General features: G+C 39.6%; 1 protein-coding gene across 2 annotated transcripts in view; it reads left to right on the top strand.

Moving 5' to 3' along the window:
• The window catches only part of b4galnt4a (beta-1,4-N-acetyl-galactosaminyl transferase 4a), a 294875-nt gene that overhangs the window by 182447 nt on the left and 93856 nt on the right, over positions 1–18572 (top strand). Inside the window, exons 4-6 of one of the 2 annotated variants that reach the window (XM_041796609.1) lie at positions 3508–3603; positions 5570–5660; positions 9101–9201. In XM_041796609.1, the coding sequence (XP_041652543.1) occupies positions 3508–3603; positions 5570–5660; positions 9101–9201 (288 nt within the window). The remainder of the gene's footprint in view (positions 1–3507; positions 3604–5569; positions 5661–9100; positions 9202–18572) is intronic. The other variant, XM_041796610.1, reaches the window with a different exon arrangement.

Genomic DNA, 18572 nt, shown 5'->3' with positions numbered 1-18572 from the left:
TGATGGCAAAGGTTGCTATAGAGAACTGGCCATCAGCATTAGCTAACCCCATTCAAACACATCCCTGTACATGCCACTGATTCAGCAGTGGGAGAAAATTGGGGACAAGTGTCTTGCCCAAGGACACATCGACAGGGGACTGCAGGAGCTGAGAAACAAACCCACAGCCTTCTGATTGCAAGGTGACTGACTCTACTACTGAGCCACAGTCGCCCCTCCCTATGTATGAATAAAAGGCTTATTTTAATACACATAAAACATCCATCCATCAATCCATCCATCTTCTTCCACTTACCCTGGGCTGGATCATGGTGGTAGAAGGTTGAGGAAGTCAACCTCTTTCTCCCCAGCGACACTTTCCAACTCCTGCTGGGGGATCCTGAGATGTTCCCATAACAGAGACGATATATAGTCCCTCCATCCCTCAGCATTTTGGGTCTTGCCAAAGATCTCCTCCCAGCTGGGCGTGCTCAGAAAACATCCAATGGAGACGTCCAGGAGGCATCTTGATCAGATGCCCATGCCACCTCAACTAACTTTGACGAAAAGGAGCAGTGGTTCCACTCTTAGTTCCCTCAGTCTGAACTCCTCACCCTATCTCTGAGGTTGAGCCCAGCCACCCACCAGAGAAAACTCATTTTGGCTGCTTGTGTCTGGGATCTCACTCTTCCCAACATTACCCAGTTTTCATGACCATAGGTTTCGGATGTGAGTCAGCACAAATAAAACAACTGTTTATATTCAAGTGATTAAACACCAATGAAGATAGGCATACTCATACATACATATATATATATGTTTTTTCAAATATGTTCCTCAAAATGCTACCAGATGGAATATTACACACTGCACCTATTAGAAAATATTGGTTTATTTGTGATCTCAGTCAACAGCTCTACATTATCTTCAATCCTAAAATGTCACAGTGATGTTTCTGATTGGTTGATCCCACCTTCACCTGCAAAACTCCCTTGTTCTGTCCCGTTCTACTGCTGGTCATGTACAGTTTAAATTGGGAAGATGCATGATCATGTAAAAACAAGCAATTATATCGTCAACCTGTTTTACAAAAGACATTTTTGAGATCTCAGGGAACAGCACAAAATTTCCCACAAGCAGGCAGTGTCACAGCAACGTTTTTGATTGATTGATTCTGCCTTTAGCTGTAAAACTTCCTCGTTCTGTCCTTTTCTGCCTCTAGCTGTTTTTCAACAAAAGACAAAGACCATTTAAATGAGGATATGAAGACACACGGTCATGTAGAGACAAGCAACTATGTCATCAAACTTGTTTTACAAAACTCGTGGTTTATTTAAGATCTTCAGTCAACAGTAGTACATTTCCCACAATCCTTTTTTTCATGATATATTTTTGGACTTTTATGATGAGCTTAGGGCAGTGTAAAGAGTTGGAAACAGGGATGAGAGACTGGGGGAAATGAGTCACAGGCTGGAACCGAACCCAGGCCACACATGCACATATGGCATGACCTGACTTCTTGGCCATATGCGCCCCTACATTTCCCACAATCCTAGAGTGCCATAACCTGACACGTCAGATGGATGTGTTTCACACATCCATCTGGAAAAACTTCAATACTACAGATTTGAGAAAGGCAGAGGTTTTGAAAAAAACTTGGAGGTTGATTTGATGAACATTCTGTCTGTCACATCTTTGCGGGCCAATCAGAGTATCAAAACACGTGATGTAGCTGCGACCGAGGTGCGTGTGAGCAGCTACCGAGGAGTAAGGCTAACCATGGCGACTATAGACATGTCAGTACACGACTTTAGTCGTTTTTGAAAAGAAAACAACTTACTGCTGTTCTTTGTTCTTCTTTTAATGTAGAAATGTCGTCAAGTTCTGATAAAACTGGTGCTTTAGCAGCATGAACAGTAAGCTCTTCCGCCATAATTGCACCGGCCTCTTGTTGCTGCTTTCTTACATCATGACTCCGCCGCACCTGAAAGTAATGCCCCTCGTATCTGATTGGTCCTGTCACTTTCTAACCGTGCCCAGATGTTTCAGACAGGAGCTTTGCAAGATGGATTCTCCAGTGAGAAACAAAAAAACGAGTATCCATCTGCTTTGCAAGGTTAAGAGTGCCACAGAAATGTCTCAGATTGTTGGAGCTGCGAAATTTTGGCTGTTATTTCAGATTGTTTCAATCTTTAATGGGCTGTCATGTATAATTTAAATGTTATTCTTTGGACCCTAACTGATCAACAGAACTAAATCCTTATCTTCATAGTATTTTATCGATGAAATATGGTCTGACGCTTTAGTTACTCTTCAGATGCAGAGTAGCACCTACGGAGTCCTTTACCTTCTTTTAAATGCTCATCGTGCTCTAGAGAGGACAGCAGACTTTAGTTTTTATTTATTCATTCATCTTCTTTAGTCCCTCATCCCTGTTTGGTTGATGGTTCACACTTGTTGACTACAAAGCTGGCGGCGACTCCTTGCACAGAAAAGGCTACCTCCATCAAATTAAAGAGGGCCAACATGTTCGCTTTGATCCAACCAGGGAGCCACACTGCATCGTTTCATTGCTGTTTGGCGGGGATCAGCTTTCTGCTCAGCTTCTGTGTGATATTCTAAATTTCTGTGGCAGCATTACAGAGGCATCCTGCTGGGATGGCTGTCATGTGTTTTATAGGGTGGAGTGTAAGTGCAGTCTATGGATGTGTGTTGGTGCAGTTTGTCGTTCATCCTGTTTGAAAAGTTTACAGAGTTTGCCAATCATTAATGGAAGCAGATGCCAAAAGGAGTTACAAAAGCTGCTCTGCATCTGTGCACATGTGTGCTATTTGCTGTTGTGCATCCATGCATCTGCACACCAAGCTGCATCTCTGCTATATCTGAGGATATTACACCCCCTTCTCTCTTTCTTCAAGGTTGTGCAGATACATAATCATCCCTAGCTTTCTGTGTTTTTATGCCATATGTGACCCAAAATCACTTCCAAAGCAGTGTCAGTTCGACACACGAGTCATTGGAGTCACCCTCCCTCATATGTGAGCAAATCGGCGTGTGTGTGCATCTGTGTGTGAGGGAACTCTACCCCAAGGCAGGCTGGTTGCACCATCTGTCCTTGCTGTGTCCTGTGATTTCCCTGTGTAATTCAGACAAATGTCAGACTATGGGCAAGGGATGAGCTCTGACAAACTGCTCCAGACATGCTCAGTTCGTCCTCTCCCCCTGATACTCCTGATGAGCTCTCTGTCACCTTTTCTTACACAGGATAGTGAGAAGATTTGATACTTCATGCAGTATTCACATTTCACCAAGAATCCACGTCTCCTGTGTGGTGGAGACATGGATTACACAGAATACATTTCAGCAGACTATCTCCTGACAGCAGTTCATGTGGCAATCCTGCACTCTGGAGAAGTACTGAGGCAGAACCTGCTTGTTAAAGAGGAAACAGAAAACAGGAAAATAAAATGCTGTTTTTTTCTGTGTGCGCTAACCAGTTTCCTCTCTGTGTATGATTTGTCTTTGCAGTATAAGGGCCAGGCAAACCTACATGTGTTTGAGGACTGGTGTGGCTCCTCTGTAGCCCAACTCAGAAAGAACCTTCACTTCCCTCTATACCCTCATGTAAGTATCACACAGTAGTGTGGAGCTGATGAGTCAGTCATACTATGATTAAGAAGAAAGTACGGTCAGACCCAACATAACCTTGTTTTATAGCCAAACAATGAAAAAATAGTTAAAACTCATACTTTTTTTTACCTCAAAAGAAACTAATTTTACTCATTTTCACCCTCTGAGACTGATGTTGTTGTATAGTTCCAGCGATGTTATCCATGCCTTCGTAGCAGCTAATGCAGATGCTTTTCAAGCCAGCTTGGTACTTATGTAATTTTCCGGGGCTTTCAAAGATTAAATCAAAGCCAGCCACTCAGACACTGAATGTCTTTTTTTGCAGCTAGCAGCTAATGCTATCTGCCATGTTGTCTATTTTGTATCATACAATGCCTTGTGTTTGGGCTGTGACAACCAATGGCAGGCTGTTTTGTTGACGCATCATACTTGTCAAACTGTGCATTTATAACCTGGAGGAAATTGCCTAAGTAGGTCATAAAGGAGAGACCGAGAGCCTGTGATGTGGCCCTCTGTGTCACTACAGACAGGAACTGCTTTGAATAATGGCACAAATAGAGCCACTACAAAGAAGCACAAGGACTTTTTTTAAAAAATGTGAATATTTTGAAGACTTTTTGTCAAAGAATGATTTTTTCACTCTTTTGTCCCCAAGAGATGGGAGAACAAGTTTGTGCAAAAATCTCTCAGTCATTATTGTTTACTGTGTGAAAAATCTTTGAGATTTAATTTCCATTTGTGTTTTTTTTTCTTTTGTCTCCATAGTTTTTTTAATTCAAGTGAAATTTCTGCACATATGTTTAGGTTGTCCTGAAAAAGGATGATAAGAGCTTGACTGTACACCACAGGGTTCATGTTTTACAAATTTTTGAAGACAATATGTCCAGATGAGACAAAATGATTAAAAAGAAGCTTAGGGCTCAGATGTTAAGCCAACAAAGGGCTATCAGAGGTAGCATTTAGATATTTGCATTCATCTATTTATGAATTTATATATATTAAGACAGATGAGCTCAAATAAGCATACAGTCACAAATGGTCATACCTCATAATATTAACAAAAACAAGTCATGTGTTTAAAGGCAGACCTTGGATTCAAATATGTAAGTACTGTTAGCAAGCCATCTAGCCAGATGTGTTAATGATTTCTGCTTTTAACAAACTAAAATGTTGTATATTTTTTTCCTTTTTTTGGCTTTGTAATACTCAAAAAATGCATGCAATACTGTCACTATTTATCAGGAGGGTATGTCTGACTCTTTCTTACATGAAGTGCATACACTATTTCAATAAGAATGCATATCAAGTAGTGCTGTCAAAGAGTTAAAAAGTTTAATTCTTTAATCAATCATTTGTTGCATCTTGAAATCCCACTATTCATTCATGCATTTTAAACTTGTTTTCTAGTTTTGGATTTTTATAACTCTCCTTAATTAAGGGTGATTGGCTTATTGATATGTGCAAACCACATAAAAAGAGGTCTGTTATGATTGAAAAGGAAAAAAGTGAACAGTAGAAAGGTAAATGTTTGATAGCATAAGGTGCACATAAATTCTGACATGTCCACTGAGCTGTCTGTGAGTTTTTTTTTTGTTTTTTTTTTCTAAGTTAAATGCGATATTTATTCACAGCAGTGTCCTTATTTTATATCACTGTGGCTGCAGAAATGTTGCAGTGACTTGAGCAGACTAACTGGACTAAAAAGGACAATAAATAATGGAATTCAAACCGTTTTAAAGTCAATGCACTGATTTTGACCTTCATTGCCTTAAGATGAATGCATTAATGCTGACAGCCTTATTATCTAGTGCTGGTTAGAAATGACTGGTTTTAGCATTGTTGAATTGTTGAGTGGGATAAAATAGCTATTATTATAGCTATTATTTCTATTTCTCCTCTGTTTGTTAAAGCAAGCTTTGCTGCATTTCTGACCTGGGTTTCTCCCTGTTTGTTGTTGCAGACCAGAACCACAGTGAAGAAGCTGGCAGTGGCTCCAAAATGGAAGAACTATGGCCTGCGAATATTTGGCTTCCTTCACCCTTACAGAGATGGTAACTAGCTCATCTCATTAGCAAGTCAATCCTCTGGGGCTGACAGCCTTGGAGCATGTGTTCTTTATGAAAGTAGACAATTTCCCCAGCCCTGTTAATCCAAGTGCCCGAGAGCCACTAATATAGTGGATATTCACATTTTTATTAGGGCTGAATGCCAGAGATCTCACAGCTAAATCTCATTGCCCTCACAGACCTACCCTCATCTCCAGTTGCTATGGCAACTGAAAAACCTTACGCCCAAGTGCCCTTACACAAATTGCAGGATATGAACTTATTAATTAGATTAGTGTTCATTTCAGTCTTTTATTTAGCTTTTGCTGGTGGTTTGGCTCTTTCCAGCAGAAGGCACGAAGGTCACACAATCCTTAGGATTCCTACAAGCGCTTTAACAAGCACCCTTCACCTCACACTTCAGCATCCTTTAGATGCTGCTGTGGTTTGACTAAGTGTAAATTAAGTTTTAGCTGCAGTGAAATGTATGCAAGTAGGGCCATGGTACAAGAGATGGAGATGCTGTTAAATTCACATTATTATTTGAAATATATCCACAGTCCATTGGTGCCCGGAAAAGCAGCTGCTTCATCATTCTATCATTCTAGTTTAGCAATATTAAATATGTCAGTTATGTTAATTTAATTGGGAATTGTTCAATAGTATTGAAAATGCATCTATTTGGAGAGTTGCTACACAGTGTGACACAATATCTGATTATGTCTTTTAACTTCTACATGATGCACAGTACTGTTTCAGCTTTCCAGACACATCCTATCATGTCAGTCTTCACAGGAATGAAAAACAACCTCAATTTCACAATGATATGAACTTTTCTGCACAACATAAAAGGGAAAGTTTCACAAGCAACAGCTTTAGTATTGCATCAGCCATGGATAAAAATACAGACTTTATGCAGCCCCTGCTATTAATATGCAGGAAAATGAAAACTTTTATACTCAAATAATACTCTGTGCATGCTGTTTTTCTTTACTTTTTACTTTCTTACATTTTTTATCTTTTGATTTTTATTTATTTATTTATTTAATTTTAGATTGATGGCCATTTTTCTCATCTTTAATTTTTTATATTCATAAAATTGTATTACAATTATCAGATTTATAATTGATTATAATCATACTATAGCACACCAACATCATGAATATAGTACAACAGAATTAGTTTTTCAACATGAAAAATTATAAAAGCCCTCCCTAATTCCTCGCTTACTCCCTAAGATTTTAGAGATAAAATTGGTTTAAACTTCTGTTAAGGATGATGGTTAGGATACCAAAAGTTAAAAATCTTACCTGAAAATGGTGTTTACAAAACACATAATAAAAAGCTGAGTTAACAGTTTGACACAGGGAAAAAGCTTGACCTCCATGAGGACATTTTAATGCAGACAGCATAGCTAACGTTGCTCCGTTAGCCGTGTAAGCCACATAGATAATTGAGCTATGTAGCTAACATAGCTAAAGCTAAGATCACAAGCAGCTATATAAGCTGTGTATCTCCACATCTTCCTAGAGACATAGCTTCAGCTACATTTGCTAAAGCTCACATTACATAGGCTAACTTAGCTGTAGATAATGTAGCTACATAGCTATCGTAGCCAAAGCTTAGCTCGTGAAGTAGCTATTTAAACTACACAGGTATGTTATCTTTGTCGCTACATTAGCTTTAGCTATATTGGCTTAAGTTCACATTGCTAAAGATAACATAGCTACATTGGAATATGTAGTAATGTTAATTACGTAGCTAGCATAGCTATGTTAGCTTTAGCTCAAGCTGACGAAGCTAAAATGAGCTGCTGTTAGTGTACTTCTAAACTGTGCCTTTACATAATTTAATCCTAGATTAGACCCCTGATATTTTTCCCTATGTTATTTATGAAATATTGCTTTGTCTGTAATGTTGCCAGTGAAGTTATTTCATAAATTTCCAGACTTTGTTTATGAATGAAGTTTATTAATATGTTTTTAACCTAAAACTGGAAATACATTGTACCTGCAAGTTATTGCACTTCCTTTCAGAAATATCGTCTCTCAGATAAAAAGTCTCTGAGAGTGTTTGGTCTGCAGCGAGACCCCTCTTGCAGGCAGAGCTGAGTTTCTAAAGCAGGTATTTGTTTTATTTGATGCAAATACTACACAGAACAGCTGCATATTTAACCTACCTAACAGCTTGTGCTGACTGTGTATACAGTGTTTAACAAATTTATTAGACCACCACCCAAAGTAAGGTTTATGCCACAGCTGCCCTAAATTAACAGCACTGGTAATTACCAAAATCATTTTTTATGTTTCTGCAATGGTTAATACACCAATATGAAGAAGCTCTTTAACCCAAATAATATTTTTAATACTAAAATATAATTATTATTGTTATCCATGAATTTTCAAATTTACTGATTTACAAAAAAACTGAAAAAATAGTAAAGCACATTATTATTTCTTGATAATATGTCAAATTATAGTCATTCACTTGATTCCTGAACAGAAAAAATAGTTTTTGTGGTTGAATGTTATGCTTGATTAATTTCTGAGAAGCCCAGTGAGCCGGCTCAAATTTGGGTATAAAAAGGTGAATTCAGTTTGAAATTCCTCATTCCTGTTCAAAATGGTGGTCAAAAGGTGGTCTAATAAATTTGTTAAGCACTGCATATTCTAGAAAAGCACTTGGAGAGTGCAGACCTCCGCCATTAGCCCTATCTCCCAATAGTAAAGAATCCTTTTAAAAATTCCTGGATCCAGACAGTGATCTGGATCACTCCCAAAATCTAATCAGTTCTTCCTTATGCCATTTCTGACATTTCCTGAAAATTTTTGTCAAAATTCGTCCATAACTTTTTCAGTTATGTTGCTAACAAACAACCAAGCTAACTAACAAACAAACCCTGCTGATCACATAACCTCCTTGGTGGAGGTATTAAAGCATGAATGCTTTCTCTTACACACTCAACACGAATGAACAGATACGTGCTTCTCCTACCCTTTTACCTCTTTCTTTGTTTTAAAAGACTATGCACAGTGGGAAAATATCATCGCTGTTGACTGTGCAACAGTTAGTCTCACCAATAAAAACTAAACTCACTTTCCCTCAGAGTTCTTATCATCTAAGATCTGTTTTTAGCTAGTGTCAGTCTTCTTTTCCTCATGGAAAAAAAGGTTGTTGAGAAACATAGTCATACTTTTAGCTGGCAGAGTTAACACAGCTGGATTAGTAGTCTGGTTGTATTAAACTTTAACTTTATTGGTGGCCAAATGTGCGATATCTGACCACTTCTCATGTCGACAGGGCGATAATTTTAATGGCATTTTTACACCAATGAACCCTTTTCTAAGGCCTTGTCTTCTCTGACGCCCCTTTCATTATACTTGTCCGAGATTCATACATATCCACTCCCACTAACACACTCTTTGATCATGTTCTTACCCCCGCAGGTGATTTCCAGTTCTCTGTATCATCTGATGATAACTCTGAGTTCTGGCTGAGTCCTGATGAGAGCCCTCTCAATGCCAGACTGCTGGTCTATGTAGGACAGGTAAGAGCTGAGCTGCGCTGCAGTCTTGTATAATATCCAAACCATGGAGAAAATCACTCCTCTGAAATGCCAAAAAAACCCCAACATTCTTTATGCTCTCTGATTGTCAGTGAATTCAAATTTCCAGACGAATGACTACAGTCCCTGGTTTTAGCTAATATTGCTCAGCAACAAGCTTTTACTGCAGTTACTGAATCACCTGGGGCCTGAAATGGTTCGAACTCCTCAATGTCATGACTTAAATAGGAAAAACATTTGTATAATATATACCTCAGGGAAAGAAGTACTTCCACAGTACATTATGTGCAAGGAATCCAAACCCCTGTCATTAGGCTGCATAGTGACTATATTATCTGATACAATATGCTGGCTGATAGAGACTCTAAGCTTGAAATAGCATATAATGGATTCCCGTCTTTCAAGGCAATCATGCACACAATGATAGGTTTGATGTAAGGAAGTATTCTCAAGGTGTTATATTAGATTTAAGCTCATAATATTCATGCCACTTCCCTCTGATGTCATCAACAGGTAGGGAGATTTAAATGTTTTAGTAGCTATGTTTCTAGGTTTGCCAAATGCTGTTATGTAGATGAACTGATTGAATATTTTATCCCTCAGACATTTTTCAATTGATCAGCAGAGGAGAAGACTGTAGATAGTGAAACTGAGAACAGACATCTGGCAAGAACATTTAAGTCAAAATTTGATAAACCGTTAGCTAGCATAAGAAAACCGCTAATATTCAACCATTTATTTGACTACTCAGCTCAAGGGTTTTTTAAAACATTTTTGCCCAGGTCACACCTACGATGTTGTCTTAACCTAAAGAACACTATAATCATATCCATGCAAAATAAGCCTTTTAACCAATGCTAAAGAATCCATAGTTATTATAGTTTTAGTAATAACAATGGTTGTACTCCACAGCACACCTAGACTTGTCTCGAGGCACACTAATGTGCATTTTCACAATTGGGAACCAATGAGCTAACTAACTTTTTCAATTTAGAGAGACTTAAGATGACTTTCACAATAATTCATTTTACAAACTTTGATAAAAGGGAAACGTGAATTGTCTTTGGTGTGACAACTTCATGTACTTGAATGGGTAGTGTGGCCAATGGCAGGAATAGGATACCCCCCTGTGGAGTCTAAACACTGGTGGTGGTGTGGATTAGGTATGCAGGATGAGATGAGCAGAAGACCTATGAGTATCTGGACTACAGGTGCATCTCAAAAAATTAGATTATGAAAAAGTTCAATATTTTTTGTCACTCTTTTCTGAAAGTGAAACCCATATATTGTAAAGACTTGTTACACATAGAGTGAAATATTTCAAGTCTTTATTTCTTGAAATGTTGATGATTACGGCTTACAGATAAGAAAACCCAAAATTCTGTGTCTCAAAAAATTAGAATATAACATAAGATCAATTAAAAAAGGATGTTTTAAACAGAAATGTTGGGCTTCTAAAAAATGTATGTTGATTTCTATGCCTTCAATACTCGGTTGGGCCTCCTTTCGCATGAATTACTGCATCAATGTGGCGTGGCATGGAGGCGATCAGCCTGTGGCACTGCTCAGGTGTAATGGAAGCCCAGGTTGCTTTGATAGCAGCCTTCAGGTCATCTGCATTGTTGGGTCTGGTGTCTCTCATCTTCCTCTTGACAATACCCCATAGATTCTCTATGGGGTTCAGGTCAGGCCAGTTTGCCGGCCAATCAAGCACAGTAACACCATGGTCATTGAAGGAGCTTTTGGTACCTTTGGCAGTGTGGGCAGGTGCCAAGTCCTGCTGGAAAATGAAATCAGCATCTCCATAAAGCTTGTTAGCAGAAGGAAGCATGGAGTGCTCTAAAATTTTAGATGGCCGCGTTGACTGTGGACTTCAGAAAACACAGTGGACTGACACCAGCAGATGCCATGGCAGCCCAAATCATCACTGACTGTGGAAACTTCACACTGGACTACAAGCAACGTGGATTCTGTGCCTCTCCACTCTTCTAGGTCCCAGAGTCTGGAGGAGGAGTGGAGAGGCACAGAATCCTGATGCTTGAAAAAGAATGAAGAATGAAAAAGAATGGAAATATATGAACGAGTGGTGACTAATGAACAAGTAAGAAACAGCGTTTTTGCTTGAACTTCTGATGAGCTCCATTATAAGTGTGGATATTGGACAATATGGCGGGGTACAACCCTGGTAAAGTAGCTATCAGTCACTTAGTCACAGCGGCTATCAATTAATTTCTAGCTAACATTATCATGTGCTCAGAATTCATGCCTTAACTATTTAAATAGTTCACTGGCATTGACACACTGAAAACAAGCTTACACTTAAGACAATTTGCCCCATTCTTAGGGTTTTGCAAGTAGCTGAGTTGATGTTTAGACATCAGGGAGGGCTGCTGAGCCTTATTTCATTAGCTTTTCTGCACAAGAAAGTTTTCCGTGCAGTTTGTTGCCTGTGTTGCGATAAAGAAAGCAGCCAGCAGCAGCCATTGTTTACAAGCTAGCAGCACAACTAAACCATGCCTGTAGCCACTGCCTTGTTTTCTTGAAATGACACTGATTGTTCTTTCTATTCTCAGACCTGGTACAAAGGTTTCAGACTGAAGCTTTCTAAGATGGATCTGCCTGAGCACAAACAGAATCTGGCCAATACATCGGCTTTACAAGGTTAATGTTAACTAAGAAATGCTAGTGTTTAGTGCTCAACAGTAGCCGACAGGTTGTAAATTATGGTGTTTTACTTTTAACCCTTTATGACCTACCATATGGGTCTATGATATGGAACAAGGAAAGAGGGAGATGACAAGGAATCAGGATGATGTATTTTTACAAGGGGAAGCTGAAATTCACAGGGCATAGACTTAAATATTTAGTGGATGCAGTGTGGACAGTGAGCATGAGATGCAACACAATATGTGATGCTCACATGCAGTTAGGACATGGCGTTGAGAGATTTCCTTGCCAACTTGATTCATGACTCTTAAATGAGGGTACCATTAACAAAACAGAAGTTGTATAGCCAAAGAAGAAGAGGAAGACGGCAATGAAAAGAAGTTAAAGCATGAGGCCTGGTAACTGATATCAGATGAAATTAGTAAATATATTAATCATTAGATTCACTGCATACTCTTTCTTTATGAAGAATTGTTGTATCATGGTATTACTGTTATTACTGGCCATGTGTTGTGCATCATATCATCTTATACCCTGCAGTTCCCATCCCTCTGGCACAGACATTTGGTGTTAGTAAAAGACCCTGATCAGACAACAACACAAGCCCTTTTATTCCCACAGTACACATCCAAACATCAACAGGAGGAATGCTGAGCCATTTGACCTTGTCTGTCTTTAGTAATCAGCCACTCATGTCATGTCACCATCATAACACTCAGCCTATCACTCACACAGCAGACGTAAATCCTCCTGTGGAACACCCTGTGAAATATTTGTTTCCTTTTTCATCTATCCTTGAACTACCCTCTGCCAGAAATCAAATAAAAGTCAAACTGTGCTCCCACTGCCTTCACTGATAAAGTTTTCTGTGTGAAACCTCCTCACAGTTTTAACACTTAAGTAAAGCATGAGGCGGCAGAGTTTGAGCTGCACCATATGACTGTTCTGGGCAACATGCGGAACGACTAAAGGTCCAGCAATGGAGCCATCTGTATTCCAACACCATGTGAGATGCCGGGAGGTTCTGCTGGAGCTGAGATTAATTAGTGGGCAGCGAATATTGATGTGACATTTAGCAGTGAAGAAATATCATCGAGGTAATGGCAGGGGAACAGTGCTATGGCCAGGGATCATTCATTCTGCCACAGGCTGACAGACAGGCCTCGCTGCCCTGGCCGACCTCAGAGACACATCATGTTTCACAGATAAAAATCAGACTCTCTGCTGCGTTTCTCATTAAATGACCCATCTGTCTGTGGGAGTTTCTGGAAGATGAAAGCTGAACAAGACAATTAAGCTTTTCTCTTATTTCTATCACTCTTTTAGGAGTTAGTTTTTCAGATACAGTGTACGTGAGGTCCTTACACATAGGTAACCTGTTGCACCGATGTATTAGTTTTGTCATAAGATTGGTGGCGTAGTAAATCAAAGTTTGTTAGTAACTTAAACTGTGCCATTGTTTGCACAAGTTTATCTAAACTACTAGAGAAGGGGTCACTGACCTGTGGATCCAGATTTCCTGGTAGATCAGTTCAAGTAAATCTTATACACTGGATTTGCAACAGATCTAACTCTTTGATAATTTTCCCTCACTCCTTCAGTTTTCATTATGAGCAAGAAAGACTGTTTCACTCCTTTTCTTTGATGTGAAAGTACACTGAAATACCGCCAGTGCTGCTGAAAATATTGCTGCTGAAAACCATTCCAGACAAGACAAGAAGTCACACAGGTTATTCAAATTTAAATAACTTCACAGCTTCTTACCTTTTACCTCTTTTCCTCTTGAAGCTAGTCATTGTGCTGCTCCATTGATGCTATCCATGCCTACATGGCCCTTGCAGAAGCATTTCTAGCAAGCCTGGAACTTGGGTAACTTTTCTGGGACTTTGAAGATTAAATCCACACTGGTGATCTGACATTAAATTAATTTTTATCAATTTTTTAAATCCATATTTGTTCACATAATGCCTAGCACAAATGATACCGACCATATTCTTTTTTCAGATTGGTTTGTGAGGAGCTGTCAACCAATGGCAGGCTGTTCTATCATGAACTCGAACTCCAAATGCTTAACAACAGATCAATATGTGGATGGCCTCAATAGATCATAACTGAGAGAAAGATAGATCGAGAGCCTGTGATGTGGCCCTCCATATCATTGTTATTCAAAGATTTAGCAGTTAAACTCACAATAACTAGCAGGAAGACAATTAAGTTTCACTGTAGGGCTAAAATGATGTGCTGACTTTCCACAGCACAGTCAGTCCAGAAGGTTTACACCGGTATCCGATTGGTACTTGGCATCAGCTGACTGCCCTTGCTGTGATATTGGAAGCTTATCAGAAGGAAAAAAAGTGTATTGGAACATCTTAAGTGGAAAGATCTCAATGTACCTGTGCAGCTACTGATTTAGGTGTTCTGCCTTGTTGTGTCATTTGTTGATTACTCATTGCACAGCATTCAATTCATGGCATACAATATTTGCATCTTTTTCTTTCTCTTTCTCCCTTTGTAACAAGACTAGGTAAAACCTAGTATATGGCTGACCGCAACTATCTGGGATGCTTGTTGAAATGCCTGACTGAAATGTGTGTTCTGGCAGGGATTTTGTCATGATTGTTAGTAGTTTACGCGCTCAGAGGGCGTCGGTGAGACTAGTGACGTCACCTCCTGCTGGGCAGCTGTCCAAGTCTTCAACTTTTCAATGCTCCATTTCTCCATGGCGCCTCTTCTGATTAGTGCCCCGTTAGTGGCCATTATTAGCTGGACCAGTATGGATTGTGATTTGTACACCTGATCATGGTGCAACACCGGGGATCTGAGGTGTTTTGGGGTTTTTCTGCAGTTGCCTTATATGTCAAAATAGCAGCGGCCATGACACCTGTGAAGACCGCTATTACCTGCCTGTGGATCTCCTGTGTTTTCCTCTGGCATATTGTTTCCCTTTAATGACCACCCTCAGTTGTTCTGACCACAGTGGATGTGTTTGATCCTCATACCAGCTCTGCTTCATGCTGTCACATCCGCTGGCTGTAAACACCACTCTCTGACGCTGCAGACTTCGTTTTGGTACATGTGAAGAGCCACGCTATTCATAGCCTGCGGCGTCTATAAGTACTTTTCTCTCCTAACTCTTAACTTATCAGACCCACACTGCTGTGTTATGCTCTGACAGCATAGGATCATCTGATTATACCCTCTGATCGCTGTTTTTGGGGACAATTGCATAGTTTGAATGCTTTAAAGTGAGTCTGCTGTTAGCCTAGCAGTGGCAACCCACTAGCTTTGCCTATTACATTATTAAACATTTCGTCATCATTCTCCGCTATATATCCATAACTCCCCAGTTCATTAGTTTAGTTAGCTGGATGTGGGTGTTATCTTCGAAAATGAGCCATTCTGATTGCTCTGATATGTCTTGGATTCTTCATTAGATGAGATTGTATGGGCTCACCATTAACCCTTTGTGGTAGCCACATGCTAACTGTTCATCACCATGTGCTCACAAAAGCGGTTGCGGTCATAGAAAGCTATGCCGAATCAGACTGGGAGTAGAGAGAGAACATTTTTTTTGTCACAGAAAGCTTTCAGTGTTGCTCTCTGTGCATGTTTGGATTCAGACACGTTGTCTGGTTCAGACAGAAGCTCTGCTGCGGCTCAGTCCCTGCTAATGACAAGCCTGCTAGCCGTTAGCTGGGACACAACAAGTCATTAGCTGCATGTAACAACTAACCCTTCCCCCGTAACTGGGACATTGTCATGCCAAAGTGGGGGGCAGAAGAGCAGCATTTTCGCTTTCTTTCGCAGAAAGCTTTCCGTGTTTCTCTCAGCGCTAGCTGTGAAGAAGTGTGTTGTTCTGGCTGAGGCTGAGCTAACATTCGGCTAATTCACAAGGATTCACACAAGTAACCCTTTTCCCCCTCACTTATCACATAGGCATGCCAAAGCAGCTCAGCAGAGGAGTAAAAACATCTTTCACAACATGAAAAGCTTATATGGTTGTTTTATTCTTTGTCATACAGCAATGTGGCCCAGTTCTGGTTAAACAGAGGCTAAAGCTATATCTGAGTATTTAGAGCAGTGGAGGCAGCCATTACAGGACTTTCAGCAGGAGTAAACCCCGCCCATAGAGCAACTCTGTATGGATGAGCCATACCTAAATGATGTTAACTCGAGCCTAGTTAGTGGAGGCAGCCATTAGTCACAGCATTCAGTCCAAGCAAACGCAACTCTGTAGAATATGGCTCATACAAAAGCTTCACTCACTTAGTTACTTACCGACAGACATACTCAGACACAGACCCATGTGTAGGGTTGCCCTCAGCTGTCAGCCAAAAACACAGACATCAAATAAGCCGGACTGACACCTGCAGATTGATATGATTAAAGTTGGTACTCTGGAGTCTGTTATAAGAGCTATGTTCTTATAAACTGTGTACTCATCTTGGTAACGGTGTGTGCCTCTTGACTAAATTGATCTGCCAATAGATAGCAGACAGGTACAATGTGTAACTGGCCTGTCAGAATCATGTATTTAACACAGCGATGTTTTTATCAGGGTTAGTTTTTCACATAACTAGCCATCCATACCAAGCATTTCTTGGTTCAAAGGCTGCAGTTATAGGAATTATTGGAATGTGTTACATTTTTGTCCATTTACATATTGTATCACCTAAAACAAATGGAGAGATGTACCCTTTAAGAGACAACCGAAAACTCTGTGTGTGTTGAGGCTCTTCCAGACGTGTGCCAAGAACATCTTCATTAGGACTGTTTATTGTTACAAGATATGATATATATGGTGCATGTCTGAATATAAAAGACTGTTGAAATTGAGAGATAAGGCTGCTTGCTATGTTTGTTGGAACCTCTATTGTCCATCAGAATAAATACGCTGCAGTGGCTGAAGAATTTGCACTAGTCCCTTATTTTGCCACAGTTACTCTGGTTGAGATTCCGCAAGTAAAAGACTTTGTCTCTAAACTATTTGATTGAAGTTTACTTTAAGTACTTAGCACTGAGTATCTACTGAGTAGTTGTACAGAATAATATGGTATTTTCTTACTTGCAATAATGACAAGAGAATAGATCTCCAACCAGTTAGTTCAGGTAAAGTTACGCCTCTATAGTAATGTCACAAATACACAGCAAAATATACAGTATTGATTTAACTTACATAGAGTTAAATTTAACTCCTTAAGGCATGATGAAGAATACGCACTATTTATCTTTTTTTATTTTCTTTTTTAAGATTTATTTTTGGGCTTTTTATGACTTTATTACAGGACAGTCAATAGAGTCAGAAACAGGAGAGAGAGTGGGGACAGACATGCGGTAAAGGGCCGTCTGCATACATTGGTAGCACCTTAGACCGCTAGGCTATCTGTGCACCCCAACACTATGCATCTTCTAAGAAAACCTACACTCACAAGTGGGAAGCCTAACCCAATGGATAACCTCGTTCATGGTGCAAATGTGTCCTACATCAAAAACAACAATCCACCAGAAACACAAGCAAAATAACCCCAGCAAGAACCACTGTACAACAGGAAACATTAAAACACAACTAAACACATATAAAATACTTCTAAACACTCTGTTCAAAGGCATGATGGGAGCCTACACATCACTGAAAATCACTACTAAATTATAGTAACTTCAGTAAATGTAATTAGTTTCTTTCCACCCCTGAAAAGCCTGGCCTTCCCTGTTACTATATGCCCCCTACCTTAGAGTTACATTTTTAAAAGCCACCTACTGTTTATCGCAGAGACTCATCAGCTGCACCATGACTCACTTATTAAAAATATCCTGGCTATTAAAGCCAGATTATTAATCAATTAACAAATGTAGATTTATTAAGAGAAGACCATGGCTTCTTATTTTCTTTAAAGATCTAAAACATAAGGAAATACTGAAATATGTTTAGACTAAACAAGTCTTTATGATTTACAAAGCCTTAGGGTAAATATCTCACCCTGATTATTTATTTGACTCCCTTTCATTGTGTTTTGTTTCTTCTATTAACTCGTGCTTTGCCTGTTTTTGTGTACTGTGTGCCAATTTGTAATTGTAATTTCAGACTGTGATCATAAATAAAGGATTACTAAAGAAAATAAAGAAAATTCTGCACCATGAATCTTGGAATATGTTGAGCCAGGGGAGTTCTTATGGCCAGGCTCTATCCATGTCCTGACTCACAGCTCTAAAAATACTTGTTGTATTGTAAAGGATGGCTACTGTGTGTCAGTGGTCACTGCAGTGTCATCCTCAATAGTGGACCGGCTATATATAAATAGTGCTGCCATGACACATTTAGTCGTGATAGGAGGAAAACCAGGGAGCTGAACTGTTTCTGTTGCGTTTCTGTTGCGAACTTTGTCAGCATTTTGAAGCTGGCTTGCAAACCTTGCACCTGATGTGTCAGACATCTCCTGACACTCCTCGGGACATCTTAATAAAAAGATGACGTCACCTTCAGAGGTGCATTTCTGCCCTCCCCACACAAAATGCACACAAATAGAGTATCTATAGGAAGCTGTAGACTGATTGACACAGCTACATTTAAATACTCACAGCAAAGCACTTCAAAGAAAGTAAAAAAAATCAACCTTGAGTCATGGCCAGTTCATCTTTCTACGCTCTCACTCTGGTCATTATGATAGAGGGAGTGGGGGTATCTAATA

Source organism: Cheilinus undulatus, linkage group 9 (genome assembly GCF_018320785.1).
Source record: "Cheilinus undulatus linkage group 9, ASM1832078v1, whole genome shotgun sequence".
NCBI classification, from domain to species: domain Eukaryota; kingdom Metazoa; phylum Chordata; class Actinopteri; order Labriformes; family Labridae; genus Cheilinus; species Cheilinus undulatus.
This window is presented reverse-complemented; position numbering and strand designations above follow the sequence as displayed.